The sequence below is a fragment of the Macrotis lagotis genome, chromosome 1 (genome assembly GCF_037893015.1).
Source record: "Macrotis lagotis isolate mMagLag1 chromosome 1, bilby.v1.9.chrom.fasta, whole genome shotgun sequence".
In the NCBI taxonomy this organism is placed as follows: domain Eukaryota; kingdom Metazoa; phylum Chordata; class Mammalia; order Peramelemorphia; family Peramelidae; genus Macrotis; species Macrotis lagotis.
Window position 1 is genome coordinate 599,563,361 of NC_133658.1, and position 11,747 is coordinate 599,575,107.

The 11,747-nt window shown below is 40.2% G+C and overlaps 1 protein-coding gene across 4 annotated transcripts in view; it reads left to right on the plus strand.

Annotated features, from left to right (window-relative positions):
• LIMS2 (LIM zinc finger domain containing 2) overlaps nucleotides 1–11,747 on the plus strand; it is a 93,503-nt gene that overhangs the window by 43,651 nt on the left and 38,105 nt on the right. For 3 of the 4 annotated variants that reach the window (XM_074214924.1, XM_074214923.1, XM_074214922.1), the window contains exons 2-4: nucleotides 7,697–7,856; nucleotides 9,364–9,430; nucleotides 10,355–10,475. In XM_074214924.1, the coding sequence (XP_074071025.1) occupies nucleotides 7,701–7,856; nucleotides 9,364–9,430; nucleotides 10,355–10,475 (344 nt within the window). In that variant the 5' untranslated portion in view covers nucleotides 7,697–7,700. The remainder of the gene's footprint in view (nucleotides 1–7,696; nucleotides 7,857–9,363; nucleotides 9,431–10,354; nucleotides 10,476–11,747) is intronic. The other variant, XM_074214925.1, reaches the window with a different exon arrangement.

The following is an 11,747-nucleotide window of genomic DNA, read 5'->3' on the forward strand; positions in this document are numbered from 1 at the left end:
GTTAAGGAAGGGAAAATGTAGAGAATTGTGAACATGGCAAGCAAAATCTGTTAACAGGGTGGAAGTTCCCATTCTTGAGATTCTGCCTCCCTTGGCCACTGTTGATTGTATCCTGTCTCCCTTTGATCCTGCGTATCTTATCCTCCATTTCCCCTTGACTTAACTTTGGCCTGGATACTGCCGGGCAGGAAATGACCTGTTAAAATTGGACATCAAGTATCTTGAGACAGGAAAGACCAGCATGAGGGTTGCCATTGGAAGTTATCTGGCTCCAGATTGGAAGACCACCCCCCAAGCACGACCCTCTATCCAGCCTACAATGGAAGGGTACTTAACAAAGCAATGCCCCTTCAAGTTTCTTGCTTCTTCCACCTCCTAACCAAAAGGATGGAACTTCCTCTGGCACTTCCTTAAACAATGGGGAGCTCCATGGGTTTCACCATGTGGCCTGGTTAAGCCAAACCTCATGGCTGCATGTCTCTCTCTCTCTCTCTCTCTCTCTCTCTCTCTCTCTCTCTCTCTCTCAGTAATCCACATGCTCTCTTTAAACTCTTCTTAACTTTTCTATCACTTTCTTATTAAATCTTTTATTAAATCTATCTTCTTTCCATACCTTCATTCCCGGGTCCAAATCGTGATTCCTCACAGGCAGGATCAAACTCAGTCAAATTGGCAACCTCTTTATACCTAGATCCCTGCTCCATCCATCTCCTTTCGATCCCTTGATGCTGACTTCCTTGCAGTTCTTTGCAGATGATACTCCATCTCCTGACTTTTCATTTTCTTGGGTCATCCTCCATTCCGAGAATTCTCTCCCTCCTTCATTTCTTGACTTCCTTCCAGTCCAACATAAAATCCCCATATTCTGTAAGAGACCTTTCCTGATCCCCCTTAATGCTAATACCTTCCCTCTCCAATTGATCTATATAGCTTATTTATACATAGTTGTCTGCTTGTTGGTCAGAGGGCTCCTTTTGATGCAAAGAAACATGGGAGTGTTGGGTTCAGTTGGAGACAAACTTGTGTTTGCATTGTTAAGGGAATCTTCCTTCTTCCTTTGTTGTTTAGGCCATGTCCGGAGGGCCTGACCTTCAACCTGATATTGGATTGCATTCTCTTTTGGTGGGGAAGCCTGGGGAAGCTGGGGAAGCCTGGGAAGCCAGGGAACCCAGGCACAGGTGCAGGTGCTGGAAAGCCATCCAAGACTATCCATAAGAGAAACCTCCCCAAAAGGCAAAATCTCTAATGAGAGACTTGGGTCACTCCCAGGCCGCCACCCCTTCTAGGGACTGGGGGTGGGGTGGGGAGGATTTAAGGAGATCTGAGGAAGGGGCTGGCTCTCTTCAATTTTCCAGACTCTGTTGAACCCTGGTTAGCTGGTCTGACTAGTTCAATCAGCAATCCACGTGGTCCTCTCTTTAAACTCTTCTTAACTTTCTATCACTTTCTTATGTGTTTCAACTTTTTTAAAGGTTTTTTGCAAAGCAAATGGGGTTAAGTGGCTTGCCCAAGGCCACACAGCTAGGTAATTATTAAGTGTCTGAGACCGGATTTGAACCCAGGTACTCCTGACTCTAGGGCCAGTGCTTTATTCACTATGCCACCTAGCCGCCCCTGTAACTTCTTCTTAATAAATCTTTATTTTCTTTCCACACCTGCATTCCTGGGTCTGATTAGTGATTTCTCACAGGCAGTATTGAACTCAAATCGGCAACACTTTGAGAGCAGGAATTTTCTTCTTCTTCCTTTGTATTCCTTTTTATATCACTTTGTATCACTGTGCTGCCTGGTCCAAAGAAAATGTTTAAGAAATACTTACTGAGGGGCAGTTAGGTGGTTCAGTGGATAGAGCACTGGCAGGAAGATTTGAGTTCAAATCCATTTAATAATTGCCTAGCTGTGTGACCTTGGGCAAGTCACTCTTAACCCTATTGCCCTAAATAAATAAAATAAAAAAAAAAGAAATGCTAACTGAATGACTGACCATAGTTAGGAAATTCTTTTTTTATGTTGCCTTCCTGTGACTTCCACTGACTATTTCTGGTTCTGTCCTCTGGATCCAAGCACAACAACTCACTCTCTCTTTCAGAACATACAGCTCTTCAGCTATTTGAAGAAAGTGATCATTTCCCCATAATAATAACAACTTACATTTACAGAATACTTTCAGTTTAAAAAGTACTTTCCTCAACAACAACCCAGAGAGAGTGGTATTATATTGTTTTCTCCCATATGCCTCTAAAGTAACATTAACAATGTCTTTTACATATCAATGGTCTTTAAAATCACTGGGTAACATTTCTAATTCATATTCATGAATGAATATAAACAAGAACCAACCATTCCTTTTCCATTTCTAGCATTAAAAAAAACAGCTTACAGTATTTGGAACTGCATTTTAAAAACCTGTCGTTGTTGTTTAATCATTTTTCAGTAAGGTCTGACTTTTCACGACCTCTTTTGGGGTTTTCCAGGCAAAGATACTGGAGTGGTTTGTCATTTCCTTCTCTAACTTATTTTACAGATGAGGAAACTCAGGTAAGCAGGGTTCTCAGGGTCAAATAGCTAGTAGGTAGCTGAGGCTGAATTTGAACTCCCGTCTTCCTGACTCCAGCCCCAGCACACTATCCTTTTTAAAAGCTAATGGTTAGCAAATGGAAAGTGAGTTAGGCAATCAATAATAAGTTTATATTTATATTAAACTTAAAGTTTGTGAATTAGGCAGTGCAAATATTATTATTCCTATTTTATAGATGAGAAGACAAAACTACTGAGAGGTTAAGGGCTTTGACCCTGTAACAGCTGTTACAGATGTTCCAAGATGTTGCAACTCCAAATTCTACACTGCCCCCCTCACATGGTTATATCAACTTTTGATTAGCTGTGCAAATCAAATGAGAATATGCAGATACTGATTTTTATTTATCCTAGATTAGTTTTCCAACTTGCATGGGCACATGTGGGCTGGTTACCTAGAGGACAGCTGACTCTCCTTGTTTCAGGTGTCAATGGCCCTGAGAGACCTGTTTCTGGTACTTTTGGTTACTGTTGTGCTTCCCACAAATAATCAAACCACTTTTTTTTAACAAGGATATTCACTAAGGTGGTATAGAAAGAATAGTAGTTATAAACTCTGGGGTGCCATCACTGATAGAGTCAGTGGGAGAGAGTGGGAACAAAGGTAATTAGGCACCTTGCAGAGAACTCCTGAGGCAAATTCCAGGTCATTTGTAAGTCCTCTTCTCCTTTCTTTGGGGCCTCCAGAAGTATCTCTTCATTTTAGCCCTTTGCTGGGCTCCTAGAATCAGTGCTTTTGTATAGATTTTGTCAGTCCATAGATAGGGGTTCTCTCTAGGAAGAGGTTCACTCCTTGAAGCCACCTTTGCTTGTGTTACTCTCCTTCTTGGCTAAATGCATTGTCTTCTGGTCTAGGTATTAATCCCATCAGGAGGCCCTGTCTGCTACTAATCCAGTTTTTCCTGTGAAGAGATGGGAAGAAGAGACAGATTATTATCTGTTCTAATTAAGGATTTATTGATGTATTTTTATGTAAATTCTTTAAGACTAGGTACCAAGATGATTCATTTGAGGTATTTGTACTTTTTGTGATTGTGTTAATTGGTGTGGTGGATCCTCCTGTTCTTCTTTCCCATATCTTTACAAAAAATATTTATATTTGGCTTTAGAATGCACATTGAGTCACATATGGAGGCTATTTCCACATGAAAAGCTGCAGAAATATTAGAAAACAGCTTTGGTTGTAACTTCCATTTGGCCTAGGGGCTATTTCAGCTGATCATGGAAACATACAGAAGGACCTTTGCTGTGTCCCAATCTAATTACCTAATTTGTAGTTGGAACAATTCTGCCTCATGTCAGAGATGGAAATACTCCAGTGTCTCTGGGAGCTACTCAGAAACACATAACTTCACACTCCTCAGTAGGACAGTAAACTATCACAGTCCATTAGTGTACAAGTTCTTTGAGTGCAGGATCTGTTTGCCTTTTGTCTTTGAAACTCTGGCTATTAGTACAGTGCTCTGTATTTAATAAACACTTGTTTGTTGATTGAGTCACAGACATACTTAACACCTAGCTTCCCCCCATCCACCAACCCCTTCCCTTACTAACCCCCCATTTCTTTAATGTTCTGGGACAAGTGCAGATGATAGTTTGGGTTGCAAGCCCATTTTATTTCCCTGCTTGTTGCTTGTTTGGTGCAAGCAGGAGGTAGGGCACACACACACTGTTTATTGTAAATGTCCATAGCAATGTCAAACTTAATTGACAATATTGTCGACAGACGCCAGTGATATTTGAGAGAGTTGAGGCAGAGGGGAGTGTCCTTGTGTTATGTTCTTCACACAGCTTGGTGGTTTGACTTGCCTGCCTCTCTTGGCCCTGTCCTGCCTGCTGTCCACTTTGGAATGAGGGCAGAGAAAGGGGAGTGGTATTTTTCTCCTTGGGGGACAATCAGGCAGACATTGTATTCTCTGTTCCTACTGGAATGTGTGAAGGGGGAGGGAGGGCTTGGAATTTTCATTTCTTCCACCCTTGTTCCCCTCACATAACTGCCTTTGGCTACTGTAAAGCCAAGGAGAAAAGCAACACATTGGGACCCCCATACTACACTTCTCTCTGTGGGTGCCTTGTGCTTTGATGAACCCCTTTGATATATCTTTCTGACATGTTTCCTCCTGTTCCACATACTTTGGTGATAGCACACAGAAGGTCCACTGTCATGGGAGGGGGGGCCATGATGAATGAACAGCTCTATTCATGTTGTGTTCAATGGAAGCATGTTTAAGCCTGAAGGGCCTCTAACTCCCTAGTAGTTGCTTATTTTAAAATTTCAGTTGTATCACTACATTTCATTTTAGAATATGTGAAACTGGAAGAGCCTTTTAGAGGAAAGTCCTGGTCTTTTACACTTCCACTCCCACCCTGTATGACATAGTCCTGCTTTATACCTCCTGTACCATTTAGAATATGAGATTTCACACCTTATGTGCCTGCAACCAATGTGGGAATTCAATGTAATATAGATAATGCTATTGCTAAGTTATTTTTCAGTTGTGTTTTTGTGACCCCATTTGGAGTTTTCTTGGTAAAGATACTGGAGTGGTTTGCCATTTCCTTCTCCAGCTCATTTTACAGATGAAGAATTGAGGCAAACAGGGTTAAAAGACTTGCTGAGGGTCACACAGCTATTAAATGTCTGAGATCAGATTTGAACTAATAAAAATGAATCTCATTTCAAGCCCAGTGCTCTATCCACTGCACTGCTTAGCTACCCATTCTTCCAGTTTAGAAAATAGTTAATAAATTGAATTTCACTGAAATGAAAACTGTATATAGAAAATTAAAGTCAAATAAGGCTGGAGAGATAGACTAGAAAAATATTATATAGGACCTTAAGTGCTACACTAGGGAGTTTACATTTTTCCCATAGATAATACAGAACCATGGAAGGCATTTGAGAAGCTGAGTGATGGTAGAACCCTACCTTAGGAAGCCTTTTTGGAAGCAGTGTGGAAGAGGGGTGAAATAATACCCATACTAACATATAGGTCATAACTAAACCCTAATGTTCAGGTTAGGGTGAGAGCAGAGGTAACTACGAGTCAGTCAATTAACAAGCAGTTAGCATGTACCCATTATGGATGTGGTTCTGTTCAAGTGGCTTTGTTGTATATAATGAAGTTAAAAGACATAATATTTAGGTCTTAAGTTGCCTACAACCCAACCAAAGAATGCCAGATTTTCACAACATTTCAGTATTAAGCTGTGATTTAAAGGAAGATTCTGAACCTGTGGTTTTTCTTGCTATATATGGTGTCAGAGTGCAGTTTTTTGATTTAAAACTGCACTAAGATTTTTGGTTTGCTTTCTCAGTCAATGAGACTCTTAAGAGAACTATTTAGAATAGTTGTGTCAGTAGAAATGAATGCAGGATGCATGTTGATTTAGAAAACCACATATTAACATTTTCTATTTTGTATTTTTAAAAATTTATTTTATTAAATATTTCCCAATGATATTTTAAATCTGGTTCCCTCACTCTGGGTAGCCACTGCTCACTTGTATTCAAGGAGTTTGACTCCTTTGTTCTAGAACAGTGAAAGGTCAAGTGACTTGCTTAGGGTCACTTGACTAGCCTAGTCTATGTCAGAGGAAGAATTTGAACCTAGCTGTTTCTGACTTGAGAACTGTTCTTTATCCCTGATAACTATAAGTTGTATTAAAGACTCTAGATGTCATAGAAGTTCACAGTAATGAGAGATCCCTGGAGACTACTTCATGAATGTGGACATATTTGAACTAGGACTTGAAGGATGGAGAAAGATGCAGATATGGGGAGGTGGGAAAAGCAATAACAATAAGACCTGGCCCTTAGCCAGAGGATGGTGTGCTTTAACCAGGAATCTGAAAGCCTGTATCTGGGCTCTGGGATTATGTGATATCATCAGCTCTAGTGGTCACTGAATCAGTCAATTCAGAGTTCAGAATTACAGGATTTCCTGTTTATTTTTGATTTCCCTGAGCTACAGGAAAAATAAAACCCCAAAATAAACAAACCACAAACACATCTCGCCCATTGCTATACTGGTGGATATTATCAATACAACTTTCCTTCTCTCTTGTGTCATTGTTCTTCCATTAGATAACTGATGAGAAAAGAAAAGGATGTTATCTTTTAAAATGTCATCATATTCATAACTTTTATTTTCTTTTGTGGGGATACGGAGAGAAGGAGACGATTGAGGTGGAAGTATTGATGAAAATACATTCAATTCAAAAGGTGATAACAGGTTGAAAATACAAATATGTTCAAGAATGACCTTGATAGCCAGGAGGATGGATTATTAGGGGGGAAAAAGGGATATTTGGGGTCATATCTCTAACCATTTAAGTGTGGACAAACCAAGACCTCCCCAAGCTGCTCCCTTTGTAACATTCCATTTCCTTTCTGTGACTTGGTGCAGGCTGGCCCTGTGTCTGGCATGTCCTGCCTCTTCATCTCCACCCATTAGATCCTTAGTTTTTCTAGAACACAGCTAAAGTGCCATTTCCTTCATCAGCCTGTCTTCACCCTTCCAATAAAATTACTTATTATTTCTTTCATCTACATTTTGTATTTACTTACTACTGTATATGTTCCTTCTTAGTTGAATAAACAGAAGGAGAGGGACTGTTTTGTTTTTCTGTTTGTATTTCCAGTAACCTACAAGAGTGCCTGGCACACAGCAGGTGATTAATAAATGTTTGTTGAATAAATGATGATCTTGTTAGAAATCAGATTCTGGGTTGGAAGGATTTAAAGGTTGAGCTGGTATGGAATCCCTATATTCATTTTTTAATTATTAGCTGTAATAGCTAACAATTACATAACACTTTAAGGTTTGCAAGTGATTTATGTGTATCATCTCATTTGATCCTCAAAACAATTCTATGAGACAGAGGCTGTTAATATCCTCATTTTACAGATGAGGAAACTGAGACTAAGAGCCCTGAAGTAACTAGGGTCACCCAGCTATTAAGTGTTAGGTCTTCCTGACTCCAAATCCCATGTACTTCTGCTCTTCTAAGAATGAGAGAGTTGTTGCTCTAAACTTTGCTCCTCCTGCCTCCCAGCACACTGTCGTTTTTGGATGCCATCCAGAACCTGACTCTGATTTTTACCCCATTTCTTCAGTAACATGTCTGATGCCCTGGCTAATGCCACATGCCAGCGCTGCCAGGCCCGTTTTGATCCATCAGAAAGGATTGTGAATAGCAACGGGGAGCTGTATCATGAAAATTGTTTCGTCTGTGCCCAGTGCTTCCGGCAGTTCCCAGATGGACTCTTCTATGAGGTGAGGACAATTGCTCTGGTGCTCTGGTGTGTCCTGGGACTTTACCCTGCACACTCCCCCTGGGATATGGATGGTTGCAGCGGTCAGCTGCTCCAGGCTGGCTTGTTCTTAGTCTCTCACTGGCCCTCACTTAGTCTCTTCCTCACTGGCTGCTGGGACTGCTCTGTTCTTCCTCTCTGGACAGCTGGGCCTTCAAATCCTCCCTTCTAGAGCATCAGAGATTTCTTTCTTTGGCAATCAGTATTTGTTGTTGTTGTTGGTTTGTTTTGATTTTGTCATCATAGAAGTCAAGCAGTTGAGGGTTCTGAGACAGAAGGACATTGTCTGAAGGATAAAGTTAACACCTAAAACTTCTGAGCACTTAGCCAAGCCCATCACATTCTTTATTTTTATTTTACATAGAATTTGTTTTAAATTTCAAGAAACTGAAATAGGAAAAAAAGAAACATTTAAATATGGGGCAGTGTAAACAAACGGAGTTCTAAAACTCAATCCTAATTATGCATTTTAATAGTTAATAGTGCCAAGAAGTATAGCATTCAAAGCCTCCCAATGTCTTCCTTTCCAGACTCGCTTGTTGTCTTCTATGCACCTTGTCCCAGATAAACTGGATGACTGTTGTTAAAACTTCAAATCCCATGCTCTTTTCCTACTGACCCCCATAGCTGTAATGTCTGGGTCCTCACCTCACTGCCATATGTATTTCTTTTATCCCTTTTGTCTTCAGTTGTGTCTTTTGTGACCCCATTTGGCAAAGATACCAGAGTGGTTTGCCATTTTACTGATTGAGAACTGAGACAGATAGGGAAGACTGACTTGCCCAGTGTCATACAGCTAGTGTCTGAGGCCAAATTTGAACTTGGAAAGAAGAGTCTTTCTGACTTCAGGCCAGCATTCTATTTCTGTGCCACCTACTTGCTCCTTCAATCCCTACTTATCTCTTAAATTGCAACTCAAATGTTACCTGATCCATGAAGCTTTCATTTCTCTTCCTTTTTCTCAGATACCCTCCTTCTTAGACCTCACCTAGCATTTTGATTTATACTTTTCTAATGTATTTATGTAATAATACTTATTAATTTTCTGCATTTATGTTTATTCCCTTACTAGATTATAAACTGCCTGATGACAGAGACTAGTTCTCCTATCTCTCCCAGGTCCTAGCACACATCATTATTTGTTTGTTTGTTACATAGAACAGTGACTGATATTTGCCACAGATTGCCTTCTCTTTGCTAAAGGACTGAAATTTCCATCACTAACTTTTCTCTTTTCCTTTATCTTATCCTTCTATTTCATCCATTTCTGTTTTTTTTTTTTTTAACTTGTGTTTCTTCCTTTTAATTGAATGACCTCCAGTGCTGCCTAGTTAAGGCTTGTGTACAGAACCCAAGGTCTTTAGGAAAAGTGCCATGGAAATATAATCTGTTATAGCTAAATCAGAAAATAAAGAAACCCCAGCAACCTGGCATTCTTCTCACTGCTTCTCTCTGTGTTTTACTTATAGTACGAAGGTCGAAAATATTGTGAACATGACTTCCAAATGCTGTTTGCCCCCTGCTGTGGGACATGTGGTAAGATCAAACCGAAGCCAAATCTGCCAGTGCTTTATTCTGAAGGCTTTATTTTATAAAGAGGGGGAGGGTGGGCTAGTAAAGGGGAAGAGGTTTGCTTTTAGAGGAAAGAGAAAGCTAATTTTTGAGCAGGTGTTTTTTTGAGGGATGTGGGGCAGGGAAGCTGAAAAATTATCCCCGTTGTTTATTATGGTATCTAACAGTCATGGAAAAATCAATCATTTTCCCCTTTAAAAAGTAGATGCCCTCTTCTTTCTCCCCTGTGTTCCATTTCTGAGTCTCTTAACAATACCTTATTATTCAGTTGTGTCTGATTCATGACCCTATGGACATAGCATGTCAATATTTTCCATGGGATTTTCTTGGCAAAAATACTGGAATGGTGTCCCATTTCCTTACTCAGTGGACTAAGGTAAACAGAGTTTAAGTGACTTACCCAGGTCACACAAGTAGTAATTTGTCTGAGGCCACATTTGAACTCAGGTCTTCCTGACTCTAAGCCCATCACTCTATCCACTGATCCACCCAGCTGCTTTCACTAACAACTTAAACTCTTATTTTAAATCATTATCAGCTGAGAACAAATCTCTGGAAATGTGACACAGGATAGTTATCAGAAAGAAGCCTGAGGAGGTGTCAGAGGTCCAGAATTAAACTTCACAATTCTGTGGAGGGCCAGCTCTGAGAGAAGATGAAAACATAAGCTAGAGACACCCTTACATAGAGCAGTTATTTTCTTGGCATTTGCTTTAGAAAATAGATTTATCTTCCCTGTTGGAGGTTATTTTTCATCACCTTAACTAGTACATTGGAAAAAACTTGACAAAGCAAGAAAAAAATAGGGAGAGCAAAGTTGTTTCTTTCCTGGCAAGTAGGAGTGAATGCATCTCTTTCTCTACTCAAATCTGACTTTTTATTTTCCAGGTGAATTCATTATTGGCCGTGTCATCAAAGCAATGAACAACAATTGGCACCCAGAATGTTTCCGTTGTGAATTGTGTGATGTGGTTCTTGCTGACCTGGGCTTTGTGAAGAATGCTGGGAGGTGAGGAGAGCCAAGGCCTACCGGGGCAATGGGAGGAGAGTGCAGATGGGGAGGAAGCTAGGGCGTGAGTTGGAGAGGGGAAGTGGAGTAAGATGTTACTGATATGTAAGGCACCAGGGCTATACAGAAAGAAGACTGGACTAGGAGTTAGGGAGACTTGGATATTAATCCCAGCTCTTCCCCTTTTGAGCTGAGGAACCTTGAGTTAAGTCCTTTTACTTCTCTGGGCCTCTATTTCTCCATCCCCAAATGGGAGTAATACTGGCCTAATCCAACTATCACTCAGGATGCTGTTCAGACTGAAGAAGAGAACTGATGTCAAAACTTTTTGAATATCTCGCATTTATATTGTTCTTGAAGTTTACAAATGCTTCATCTATATTATGACATTTGATTCTCACAACAGCCCTGTGAGGTAGCTGCTATTATCATCCAAATTTTTAATATAAATATTTTATTTGTTTTCCAATTATATACAATAGTAGTTTCTACCTATCATTTTTTATAATGTTTTGAATTTTACAATTTTTTCCCCAACCTCCCTTCCTCCCCCACCACCTGAAGGCAGTCTGATTATCTTTACATTATCCATCCTCACTTTACAGAGGAAGGAACAGGCTGAGGTTAATTTACTTGCCCAGTAAGTATCTAAGGCACTCTATCCATCGTACCACTTTGCTGCCTGAAAAGTAGGAAGAGCTATATGGATTCTAGTCAATCAAGAAACATTTATTAAAAGGCTTCGGTGTGTAAGGCACTGTGCATACCAAAAGAGGCAAAAGACAGTCACTGCCCTCCATGAGCTTACATTCTAATGTAGGAGACAACATGAGAACAAATCTATACAAAGTAAGTTATATACAGGATAAATAGGAAATAATTTACAGAGGAAGGCACAGAATGAAGAGGAGCTGATAAAGGTTTCTTGAGAAAAGAAGGGATTTTAAATGGGACTTAAAGGAAGCCAGAGAAGTCCATAGTTGGAACAGAGGAGAGAAAGCATTCTAGCCATGGGAGCAGCCAAGGAAAATGCCTGGATCCAAATTGGAGAGTCTTGTTTGTGGACTAGTCAAGAGACCAGTATCACTAGTTGGAACAGTGTCTGAAAGAGAGGAAAGTATTGGTGTGGTGGGAAGGAAAAGAGGATGGGAGTACTGGCTTATAGTTCTAGGAAAATGTCACACTTGCATTAGGAAACTATGGTGGCTAAAACTGTTAAGATGAAGGCTGAGATGGGAAGTCAAGGATCCCCATGAAGTGTATTTGTTGAAG